This window comes from Danio aesculapii, chromosome 7, assembly GCF_903798145.1.
Source record: "Danio aesculapii chromosome 7, fDanAes4.1, whole genome shotgun sequence".
Lineage (NCBI taxonomy): Eukaryota > Metazoa > Chordata > Actinopteri > Cypriniformes > Danionidae > Danio > Danio aesculapii.
In genome coordinates this window covers 65741997-65755490 of record NC_079441.1, presented here as the reverse complement: position 1 = coordinate 65755490, position 13494 = coordinate 65741997, and the positions used below count along the sequence as shown (strand labels likewise).

General features: G+C 34.2%; 1 protein-coding gene across 4 annotated transcripts in view; it reads right to left on the bottom strand.

Annotated features, from left to right (window-relative positions):
- Positions 1-13494, bottom strand: part of sbf2 (SET binding factor 2) — a 309070-nt gene that overhangs the window by 62768 nt on the left and 232808 nt on the right. For all 4 annotated transcript variants that reach the window (XM_056462363.1, XM_056462364.1, XM_056462365.1 and 1 more), the window contains exons 23-27: positions 12433-12560; positions 7727-7902; positions 5450-5577; positions 5075-5276; positions 848-1044 (exon numbers count right to left, since the gene is read on the bottom strand). In XM_056462363.1, the coding sequence (XP_056318338.1) occupies positions 848-1044; positions 5075-5276; positions 5450-5577; positions 7727-7902; positions 12433-12560 (831 nt within the window). The remainder of the gene's footprint in view (positions 1-847; positions 1045-5074; positions 5277-5449; positions 5578-7726; positions 7903-12432; positions 12561-13494) is intronic.

Genomic DNA, 13494 nt, shown 5'->3' with positions numbered 1-13494 from the left:
ATGAAAACTAATGAACTATTGCTGAGACTCCACACACTTGATCAAACCCAGTGTTTATTTCATCCTCAAAAGTGGTTGTCGCAACAATTTTGCACCTTGTAAACTAAAACCCTGAGTTCTCATACTCCCCAAAGGTTGCAGAAGGTCAGCCAATCAAGATTAGAGATTGCCAGATCAAGAAATCGCTTTTCAGTGCAACATTGGACAGTCAGTGACCAGGATGCATGTGGTTTAGAGCTAAGAATAACCTTTTTTTAAAATCTTAATATCAAAATCTTAATATAATCTTAGGTTGCGTCTCCACCGAAGCGTTTCTTTTTCTCATGCATCTTTACATGGACTTTGCATTGACTTCACATGTAAATCACTCGCACTTGATGCTTCATCCGCGTCTGCTTACTGCATAGGGTGCTCAATATTTTCCCCCCATTTTCATGTAATGCAGGTGAGACGTCATTTTGTCGAGAGACACTCAAATACATCACGTGCGCAGCGTATGCAATGTCTATAAGTCACATAAAACAATTAATTGCAAACTGAAATAAATGTAATTCAATTATAAGGTTTAAAATTTGATGTTTTATGAGATTATAACATTTTTTTGTGATTATTTTGCATTTAAATTACGAATTTGCTGGATCGCAAAAAATTATGACCTTTTTGTTGATTTAGAGTTGGATTCATTGATCGCAAAACTGTGAAAAACTAGGGGGTCTGATAATAGCAACCCACTGAAAAAATTTTGTGCAGCAAAAACGCTTCGGTGGACACCCAGACTCAGTGAGAGCAATTATTTACATCCCTTCATCCAATATACTGCATATTATACTATACAAACATATAGTACCTGCTGACGAAGGATTCTGAGACTTGAAAAGGCCAACCACACTCTTGCTATGGAAACCTCCTGAACGTAGTAAAACTGCTTTGGTGCGAGGGTGTTTCCAACACACGACCGGCAGACGATTGTGCCGGTAGCAGCGGGACACCTTCTGGAGACTGCTGTCCTGCACAGTGTGAGGAACCACCAGGAGACCAGGATAGCTGCAAAACAACACACCATTCAGAAGATTATAATTCAGAAATCATAGCATAGAAACTACTCCAGAAATTTCAGTCATTGTTTTTTTAGCATACCCACTAAAATTCAGATAGCACATTACGGTTATTATGAAGTTGAAGCATCAGTGGATCTTATATACTGTGCTGTACATCCAATCAAAACTTATTATCGAAAAAAAGTCAATTGTAGGGCAAGGATTTGATTCTGTTAATTAATTGTTGGATGTTAATAGATTGTTGATGCTGGACTCAAAAGATTGGCAGTTTTAATAGAAGTAAACAAATGGAAGTCTTGTATGTGGCTTTAAGGGATGGTTCAGCCGTAAATAAAAATTTACTAACTATGTACTTGCACTCAAGTGGTCCCAAACCTTTATAAGATACTTTATTCTGCTTAACGATAAAAAAGATATTTTGAAGAAAGCTGAAAAACGTTTAACCTTTGACTTCCTGGATTTGGCCAAATTCTAAAGCAGCATCACATTTCCTTTGAGAATACTGTAAGGTAGTAGGTCTGCATTCAAGTGGCTCTTCAGTGGGGCTTTCCAGTGGGATTTCTTGCAATACGAACTTAAATTACCAAATAAAAGGCTAAATTTCCAAACTCTGAAGTACTTTGAATTGGAGCAGGTGGTCTGACAATAGCCTGCTCCCAGCATTCTTTGACTGCAGCGTATTTGTGTTTTACTCACCTGTATCTGCTCTGAGAACTGTATTACACACATGCTATGAGCACAAATGAGTGCTTTTAAGTCAACAAAAATGAATTAAATGTTTTAATAACTAATTTCTGATTTCTTTAAACAAAAACTGATTTCTTTTATCTTTGCCATGATGACAGTACATAATATTTTACTAGATATTTTTTCAAAATACAAGTATTGATACTATTATGCAATTTAAAGGCTTAACTAGGCAAGTTGTGGTCAGATTCTGCAGATTTTTGATACCAAAACCATTACCAAACTGGCAGAGGACAACGGTGTCAGTGTGCTTACCACACACCTGCTATATATGGTGTGGAGAGACAGTGATAGAGCCAATTCGGTGGATGGGGATGATGGGGAGGCTATGATGTGTAAGTGCCAATGAAATGAATTTGACCAGGACACTAAGTTACAACCCTACTCTTTACGAGAAGTGCCATGGGATTTTTAATGACCACAGAGCGTCAGGACCTCGATCCTCATCCGAAAGACAGCGCCTACTAACAGTATAGTGTCCCCTTCACAATACTGGGGCGTTAGGACTTACCGCAGACCGCAGATTAAGCGCCCCCCTGCTGGCCTCTCTAACACCACTTCCAACAGCAACCTAGTTTTCCCATGTGGTTTACCCATCCAGGTACTGACCAGGCTCAGCCCTGCTTAGCTTCAGTGTGTAACCGGTCTTGGGCTGCAGAGTGAAATGGCTGTGGCTTATTTCTTTTTGTTACTTTATAATAACTACACACTATAAATCCTTTATTAAGCATCAGCAAATAGTGAATTCATAATCTGTTAAGCATTAACTCTACATTAACAAACGTTAGTAAGTAGTTTATAACTGCAGCTACAAATGCTGTATTCTTGACTTATAAGCACTTGTGTAATGTGCTTAATGATTGTATTTTCATACTTTGTAAATGATTAATTTTTCATTACTTATTTAATTACTGCATTATTTACAAACCAGTTATTTAAGCATAGTTGGTGGTTTTTAAGATCATTCAGAATGAGTTAGTAAATGCTTACTAAACTATTCAAATTAACATTTATAATTTTTATTATTCAGGCATATACTAATAGTTAATTTGTTTAGAAACAAATTTAAATGTTTATAAATGCTTTATTAACTCAACTTCATGCAGTTTTGTGACCTAATCTAAAGTGAAGACTATTTATGCTTTATAAATCGCTTGTACATGACAATTAAAGGCTCAGTTACATTCTAAACAAGAAAAATGAATATAAACAACTTCATTCTAAAAAAAAAAAAGACCATTCAGTTTAAACATCACTAAATAACATTGAAATGTTGCATCATATTTTACTGTTAAAAATATTATATTCTTGTTTTTTGTCTATTTTTTGCAGTAATTTTCCAGTAATTAAAATTTTTAGATAGGAATGCAAAGATTATTGTTCATTTGATACTAAACTGCATGAATAAGATATATAAACGTTGATTTCAATAGTTTATTAATCATTTACTCACGCATTCTGAATGATCTTAAAAACCAATGACTATATAATGTAATACTTAATTTAGTAATGAAAAATTAATCACTCAGAAATTATGAACGTACAATTATTAAGGACATTACTCATGTGCTTATAAGTAGGCCCACAAGGAATCTGCGCGGGCAGATTTCCGCAGATTTTTAACCCATCATTAAGTGTATGTATTTACTTGTGTAAATTTATATTTATTCAGTTATTAAATTAATTTCAATAATATTATTGTGATATAATAATAGTAATATTAAAATGTTTATATGATTTGTTTACAATACAGTTTGTAAAGCAATATTTTCTGTCTTTTAGTAGATATATTATATGATAGACTTGCTTTGTTTAGGAAATAAGTGGATCTAATTTGCATTGTAAACATTGAATAAAAGTAAAAAATGTATTATTTTTTATTTCATGTATAAAGTTTTTAGTTATGATACTCCTAAAATCATTCCGCATAAATCCACAGATTTTTTACAAAATTCTCTGGCCCTACTTACAAGTCAAGAATACAGCATTTGTAGCTGCAGTTAGAAAATGCTTACTAACGTTTATTAATGTAGAGTTAATGCTTAATAAATGATTCATAGTGTGTAGTTATTATAAAGTGTTAACAAATTAACCTAGTTAAGCCTTTAAATGTCACTTTAAGCTGAATACTAGTATTTTGAGAAAAAAATCCAGTAAAATATGATGTAATTTTATATAAAATAAAAGAAATCAGTTAATAAAAAATGTATTAAAACTATTATGTTTAAAAACGTGTTTAAAAAAATCTTCTTTCTGTTAAACAGAAATTGTGGAAAATATATACAGGAGGGCTAATAATTCTGACTTCAACTATATATTAGGGATGCTTAAAATAACCAATTAAGTGTGCGTTTGTAACCGATGAATGGTATCAGGTAAACTATTAAAAAATATTATTTTATATATTTTTAAAGTTTGGCTGCATAAGGGACCGATCACAGCGAACGTGCTTTTTGTGTTGAGAGGGGCATCTCTTGAATGGTTTACTAACAGCCACGAGTGTTTAGCGCACTGCTTATGCGCCATGCATTCAGTGTGCTCGCAGTTGAAATAGAAGTCAACCCGGAAAAAGTGCATTACGTCAGTCACGTTTTTTTCAGGTAGCCTGCTATTTTTATTTGACCGAAGAAGACTGGGAAAAAACAGCCTAAGCCGGTTCTTAAAAAGGACTCAGTCAGTGTTTTTGATTTGTAATCTAAATTTGTCATTTAAGTGAAAAACATCTAGGACAGGCCTATTTATTTTATTCTTTTTGTTTAGTTTATTCTGTTTTTTCTATGCTGTTGGAAACACTGCAGGTGCGTGAAGATGCTCTGTTATGTTCTGTATGCTGCTGTTCGCATGTTAAAATAAATCAGTATTTTAAAATGCAATATTTAACGTGTCACAAAAAATAGACACGTCATTTATTTTGTTTTATTAAATAATAATTTAATATTAATCTGACCAGTTAACGGTTAATATTCGGTTAACGAGCTGCGGTTGTCGGTTGGCAAAATGAACCGAAATGAGCGACCCTACTATGTATATATTACGAAAGTGATACTGACTGAAACTTCTATTATAAACAGTACTGATAAAAATCTAAACCCATTTTCATTATTGTGTGGTTAGCTCAAACACATGTGCCAAATCCAGACTACTTAGTGTCAGCTGAGTGAAGAGCACTTATTCTGCGGTTTGCATATTTGCTGTCTTACATAGGAAATACACTGCAGGGATGCTTGCTAAGCTTTTTCACCAAGTCTCAGTGTTGTGCTTTTTCTTGCCTGCGACACAGTGAATAGAGTCTGTTGACTGCTGTAACTCGAAACTGCTCTCCACTCTTCAACCGTGTAGAATTAGCGCTGATGGTACCCAGACCCAGCCTCTGATAGTCCCGAAAACAGGCCCGCTCCACCAACTGCTCCATGGTGGACTTCTCTGAGGCCTTCAGTGTGTTGCTGGAGGGAGGCTCTCCGTCATCTGAGACTGAAACATTAAGATTAATAAGATTAACCATCAAAATTACAAATGAATATCATCTGTCATAATGTGTATTTGTGAAATATATACTGTATATATATATATATATATATATATATATATATATATATATATATATATATATATATATATATATATATATACAGTATATTACTTACTGGAGATGTCATCATCCTCGTGCCACGTCATGCGACTGCCCTTCTCGTTTTTCTTCAGGGTGGATTGGCGACCCATTGTGATCTTACCGGCCTTTAGAGCCCCTTTTACAATGGTCTTTGATAGCGTGCTACAAAAAAAACCAATCATTTTAAGAAACACTATAACCGTAATAATGCTCTAGCAAACCTTTATGACTCTTGGCCAATGGAATAAGCACTGGGATAATATCAAGCTCCAATAATGACAATAATATGCTTATATGTGAACATTTTTCCCCAATATTTAAGTTCTGATAACATGGATTATTTTATACGGATCTATTATGATTTCATGCAAATAAATGCTCTGTAAAAACAATAATTTATGATCACATGTCAACAACTGAATGCATTTAGGCATGTAGACATGGTTAAGACGATCTGCTGCAGTTCAAACCGAGCATCAGAATGGGGAAGAAAGGGGATTTAAGTGACTTTGTACGTGGCATGGTTGTTGGTGCCAGAGCGGCTGGTCTGAGTATTTCAGAAACTGCTGAACTACTGGGATTTTCATGCACAACCAACTCTAATGTTTACAGAGAATGGTCTGAAAAAGGGGAAAATATTCAGTGAGCGGCAGTTCTGTGAGAGCAAATGCCTTGTTCATGCCAGAGGTGAGAGGAGAATTGCCAGACTGGTACCAGCTGATAGAAAGGCAACAGTAACTCAAATAACCACTCGTTACAACCGAGGTACGCAGAAGAGCACATCTGAATGCACAACATGTCCAACCTTAAAGCGGATGGGCTACAGCAGCAGAAGACCACATCGAGTGCCACTCCTGTCAGCTAAAAACAGGAAACTGAGGCTACAATTAGCACAGGCTCACCAAAATTGGACAACAGAAGATTGGAAAAATGTTGCCTGGTCTGATGAGTCTCCATTTCTGCTGTGATATTCAGATGGTAGGGTCAGAATTTGGTATCAACAACATGAAAGCATGGATCCATGCTACAACAGCGACCAATCTGCAACTGCTTGATGCTATCATGTTAATACGGACCAAAATCTCTGAGGAATATTACCTATAACTTGTTATATCTTTGCCATGAAGGATTAAGGCAGTTCTAAAGGCAAAAGGGTTCTAGTAATGTGTACCGTAATAAAGTGGTCAGTAAGTATATATATTGTGTATATATGTGAAATTTATTATAAAACATTTTTTTTTCAGAGTGAACTGGCAACCCATTGTGATCTTACCGGCATTTATAGCCCCTTTCACAATGGTCTTTGATAGCTTACTACCAAAAAAAAAAAAAAAAAAAAAAAAACCTTTATGACTCTTGGCCAATCTTATAAAATGGAATAAGCACTGAGATAATATCAACCTACAATAATGACAAAAAAAAAAAAATGCTTATATGTATCAATTTTTCCCTAATATTTAAGTTCTGACAACATGGAATATGTTATACTAAATTATTGTGATTTCATGCAAATAAAGACTCCAAATGATAATATATATAGAGAACCAATCATCCCTGAATTTTTTCCTAGAGTTGTATGTACGATGTGTGAAAGTGTGGAATACATTATTTATTCAAAATTTTTAGCTTGTTTGTGATGTTTTTAAATGGTTGATTACTGAAACATTCACTGTAGAATAATTTATTCATTATAGATTAGCATTGTAAAATACTTTTCTTAGACTTTTTGTCTTGTTTCTAATCTAAATACCTAAAAATTCTTAAATCAAGAAGCATCTTATAGCATATTAAGGAAAAAAGAATAAAACTAATAATTTTGACTTATTATTTCTGCAAACCAAACAATATTTTTTCACTTGTCTAGAAAACGTTTCTTGATTTAAGACTTTTTAGATATTTGGACCAGAAACAAGACCAAAACTCTATGAAAAAAAGGAAAAAGTGTATTGAAAGTAAATTGGAAAGAAGATCTTCAGTAAATAAGTTTTATGTGACAGATTAAGAATTACTGTATGCCTTCTAAAGACTTTGAATATAGGTCTGAACTATTAATATTACTATTAATAATACTACTAAACTATTAACTTAATTTCATGATTTTAAAAGCATGAAAACCGCAGTGTCGTTTCACTTTCACTTGACAAAATAATAAGGGTTTGGAATGATAGTATCATACAGAATTTGTAGATAACATATTTTCTGAAAGCTGTTTTACGGGTATAATATTAAAGGTTATGCTGGAGCAACATACCTTAACAGTGAAAGTTAAACCTACATGACATGCACTCTAAAGCACATATATTGCACTAACCGGAAGCCTGTGTTCCTCTCTTTCTGTTTGGGTAATATGAGCTGCGGTGCCGTCTGTCCTGCTGCAAAGGCAAAGGTGCTGAAGATGGATGATGGGTAGCGGATCCGCTGTACGTGTTTCCTGAAGATCTCAACCATCTCTGAACTCACCTCCTCATCAAACGCCACTTTAATTAGCTGAAACAAAGCCAGACACATCGTCAGAATTTGTTCTAATCGCTCCCAAGCAACCATATTAACCAGATTTTACAGAGAAGTATACAGTGGGGGAAATAAGTATTGCACACATGTTTTTTTCATGGGAAGAATATTTCTAAAGGAGCTGTTAGCATAGAGTTGAACCAGGTTTTGGTAAAAAAAACAAACAAAAAAAACAATACAAATATAAAAATAAAACAAAGCAAAAAATATAAAAAAAATTAGTTACATATGTGTAATAACAATGAAATTACGCAAGCAGAACGTACTGAAATACTGAAATGTATTTAACACTTTATATCCCTACTGAAAAAACTGCTTTAATCAGCCTAGGCTGGTTGGCTGGTTTTAGCTGGTTGACCAGCCTGGTTTTAGAGGGGTTTTATCAATTTCCAGGCTGGTTTCCAGCCATTTCCAGCCTGGTCTTAGCTGGTCAGGCTGGAGAATGACCAGCTAAAATCAGCTTGACCAGCCTAACCAGGCTGGGAGCCCAGCCCATGTTCAGCTTAAACCAGGCGGGTCAATAGCTGGTGTGTGGTGAGCGCACTGATGCCGTTGTCCTTTGGCTGCTGTCGCATCATCCAAGTGGATGTTGCACACTGGTGGTGGTATGGAGAGACGCCCCCCTCATGATTGTGAAGTGCTTTGAGTGTATGGCCACACACAATAAATGCGCTATATAACTACACACATTACATTTACATTTACAAGTGTAAAAAGCTCTTGAGAATCCTGGAAATGTGAAAAAAGGCCACAGATTTGGACAGAACTGCCGCACCTCTGTGAAGCAGAAAATCTGCAAATGATCATTCACAATTTTAGGGGGTAAGAGCAATGACCTGCAGAAGCGCTCTGAGCTGGACGGCACTGTGGAACAAGAACTTTTCCCACTTTTCTGTTAAGAATTTTCCAAAATGAGGTTTGGCTGCATGAACGCTTGTCTCTCCTCTATCTCTGCTCCTCAGTGGTCTGACCTGGTCTCTCGCGTGGACTGCAGGTCTTTAATGAGGGCCTGAAAATGTACCCCAGACACCAGCTGCTGGCAGTCACACGTGGGCAGCTCAGCACACATGACCCACGCTTCCATACGGGGCCTGATTTTATAGCTCAAGTTAGTAAAACGATAGGAATGAGCCATAAAATCTTTATGGCCCTATAGTCCATGCATGGTGAAGAACACAACATGTGCTTGTCCTGCTCTTTCCTCATCCATGAAGAAACCTCGTGATAATGAGTCGAACAGAGGGAGCTATCTGAAACGTGCACACTCCCATTTAGCAAAATTCACAAAATAAGTAACTCCTAAAGTGGCCTTTTTTACCTAATTAAAAATTGAAAGTTCCTATTTTGCAAAATTCCCATTTTAGCTTAATTAAAAGTTTCTATTGAGCAAAACTCACAAAATAAGTGACTCCTAAAGAGGCCATTTTTGCTTAGTTTAAAAATGAAAGTTCTCATTTATCAAAAAAAATCTCATTTTAGCTAAAATTAAAGTTCCTATTTAGCAAAATTCCCATTTTAGCTAAAATAAAAGTTCCTATTTAGGAAAATTCCCATTTTAGCTAAATTAAAAGTTCCTATTTTACAACACTCATAAAATATGTGGCTCCTAAACAGGCCATTTTTACTTAGTTTAAAAATTAAAGTTCTCATTTAGCAAAATTCCCATTTTAGCTAAATTAAAAGTTCCTATTTAGCTAAATTCACAAAATAAGTGACTCCTAAAGAGGCCATTTTAGCTTAGTTTAAAAATGAAAGTTCACATTTACTGTTGCAAAATATATCATTATAGCTAAATTAAAATTTCCTATTTAGCAAAATTCCCATTTTAGCTAAATTAAAAGTTCCTATTTAGGAAAATTCCCATTTTAGCTAAATTAAAAGTTCCTTTTTTACAACACTCATAAAATATGTGGCTCCTAAACAGGCCGTTTTTACTTAGTTTAAAAATTAAAGTTCTCATTTAGCAAAATTCCTATTTTAGCTAAATTAAAAGTTCCTATTTAGCTAAATTCACAAAATAAGTGACTCCTAAAGTGGCCTTTTTTTACCTAATTAAAAATTGAAAGTTCCCATTTATCAAAATTCCCATTTTAGCTAAATTAAAAGTTTTTATTTTACAACACTCACAAAATATGTGGCTCCTAATCAGGCCGTTTTGCCTTATTTAATATTGAAGGTTCCCATTTAGCAAAATTGCCATTTTAGCTAAATTAAAAGTTCCTATTTTACAATACTCACAAAATCAGTGGCTCCTAAACAGATCGTTTTTACTAAGTTTAAAAATTAAAGTTTTCATTTTGTAAAATATCTAATTTTAGCTAAATTAAAAGTTCCTTTTTAGCAAAATTCACAAAATAAGTAACTCCTAAACAGGCCCTTTTTTACCTAATTAAAAATTGAAAGTTCCCATTTATCAAATTTCCCATTTTAGCTAAATTAAAAGTTTCTATTTAACAAAACTCCAAAAATAAGTGACTCCTAAAGAGGCCATTTTTGCTTAGTTTAAAAATGAAAGTTCTCATTTAGCAAAAAAATCTAATTTTAGCTAAAATTAAAGTTCCTATTTAGCAAAATTCCCATTTTAGCTAAATTAAAAGTTCCTATTCAGCAAAATTCCCATTTTAGCTAAAATAAAAGTTCCTATTCAGCAAAATTGCCATTTTAGCTAAAATAAAAGTTCCTATTTAGCAAAATTCCCATTTTAGCTAAATTAAAAGTTCCTATTTTACAACACTCATAAAATATGTGGCTCCTAAACAGGCCGTTTTTGCTTAGTTTAAAAATTAAAGTTCTCATTTAGCAAAATTCCCATTTTTGCTAAATTAAAAGTTCCTATTTAGCTAAATTCACAAAATAAGTGACTCCTAATGTGGCCTTTTTTTACCTAATTAAACATTTAAAAATCCCATTTAGCAAAATTCCCATTTTAGTATGATTAAAAGTTCCTATAAAGAAAAATTCCAATTTTACCTAAATAAATGTTCCTATTTAGCAAAATTCCCATTTTAGTTAGGTTAAAAGTTCCCATATAGAAAAATTCCCCATTCTAGCTAAATTAAAAGTTTCTATTTAGCAAAATTCCCATTTTAGCTAAATTAAAAGTTCATATTTAACAAAATTCCCATTTTATCTAGATTAAAAGTTCCTATTTAGCAAAAAAAAAAAAAAAAAAAAAAAAAAAAAAAAAACCTTTTTAGCTAAATTAAAAGTTCCTATTTAGCAAAATTCACAAAATAAGTGGCTCCTAAAGAGGTTTTTACTTATTTTAAATGTGTTCACAATAAAAAGTGATTGCATCTGGATTTTCTGATAAAACAGTGTAGATAACGCTTAGCAGAGAGGTTATAAACTTAAACCAAAGTATAGGAAAGTAGGGAAAGTCGACCACCTAAAATAATAATATTTTGTAGAAAAGTACTTTGTCACAATTTAAATATCCAAAACAGCTACAATACACATAAATCTTTTTTATTTATTTTTTTAAATACTGTCATGTTCAGGGTTGCCAAGTTCACCTGCAATTATAGTGATTTGGGGTATATTTACATTGTCATAATTTTCCTTGCTGGGCTTACTTAAAATAGTCGAGAAAATATGACTTTGCTCCATTAGATCCAAGTAATGATGGTTAGCAGACTGATCATTGTTGATGATGGTTAGCAGACTGATCATTGTAGCTGAATGATGCTAGTTCAAACGCAATTATCTCAAAACATCTGAAGAACACTTCAGTGTGCCAAAAAACTATTAAAAAAACACTTTGTTTGCCAGTCTTTTCTTCAGGTAATCGGGGTTTCAGTTTTACATTTGCTGTAGTTATTTAGCAGACGAATTTGTCCAAAGAGACTTACAATTGAGGAGGCATTCAGCGATTCAACAAGCAGAGGCTACACAAGAAGTGCTAATTATACATAGGAACTATTTGTGCTCAGAGAATTTAGTGTTAGAGTAAGGAGGGGGAAGTTTTTGTGCGAAAGAGAGAGAGAGAGAGAGAGAGAGTTTCTACAGGTGGTTTGTCAAGCCCACTCACCTGTGCGAACCACATTTCATAAATGTACAAGTTTTCTACGGCCAATGTAAGGTACTGCCATTAGAATCAGCAACATAACATGCAAACATCATATTACCTGTAGTAAATAAATGCACACCCTGTCCTGACTCGAAAGATTTTTTGGTGGACAAAGATGTTTAATGTGAATGTCTTGGGAAAAATGTGAATGTCTTGGGAGCATCGCAATATATGGAGGATGAGGGATCTCTTAGATTTCATCTAAAATACCTTAACTTGTGTTCTCAAGACGAGCGAAGGTCTCAGGGGATTCAAACAACATGAGGGTGAGTAATTAATAACAAAATTTTCAGCTTTAGGTCAACTAACTCTTTTATTGGGACGTCAAATATGACCCACTGACACATTTTACCAAACTCTACTACGTAATATAATGTGTTATTGACAAAGTTTGCACCTGAATCCCTTCACTAGATGCCCACTGAGTGCGTCAGTACCTGAAAGGAGGCAGATCTCAGCTGAAGCCCCTCCTGCATGTTCTGCTGGAGCTGGTTCTGAATGGTGATCTTTTTCTCCTTGGTTAGCGTGGACACTGGAAAACTTCTGATCACGGCCTGTTCGCCAACTGCGCAGACACAAACATAAACTCACGATCACTGCAAGAACTCCAAACAGAGTAAATCTCTCTAAATATAGAGCAGTAAACTCTCCAACCTCAAAGTTCTTTCAGCACCCACTCACATTTTGTTGATTCGAACCCATACGAGTTCAATTAAAACCATTCAAATGCATTTAGAACCAACTCGGTTTGACGTCAAACCTGGTGTGATGCAGCATGTGGCGGCAAGTTCGAAAGTCCATTGAGATGCACTTTAAGAGCTACAGCGGATGTTCATATTTTAAACAAACAAACAAACAAAAAAACTAAACGGAACTATTTCACATCTACAAATCTACAAGTCAAACATTATAGAAGCCTGAGCTGTGGATTCTGTGAAAGCACTGGTTCACCCAAAAACGTAGCATCTATCATCATTTATTTATCCCAATGCAGATTCAAAACCAAAAAGCATTCGGTGAATGACAAATTAAGATACTGTTAAAGACATAGGAAGGAGGAAATCTACTGTACATTGGTCTATTGCACCAACTGTGCATTATTTGCAACATATTAATTTTAATGTTAAGTACACTAAGCTACAACTTATGCACTAATACATATTTTTGCATTGTATCATTAAAATTAGTTATAACATTTACAAACTAATTATTTACAGATAAATTTCACCAGAAGAAATAATGAAATTGTATTGTTCTACCTGACAGATTAATGGTATAACATAGGCAGTCAAGCCTGAAATTATTCATACCACTGGCAAACTCTGACGTTCTGAAGTTGCTTTTATTTTGAAATTATTTTTATTCAACCAGCAAGTTTTTTTTTTTGACCAGAAATGACACGGGCTTCTCCCAAAAGACAATAAGCCAAAAAAAAGGCATCATTGTAGGAAAAAAACACTTTTCAGCTTTAATTTATGTTCGAACAAAAAATTAAGTCA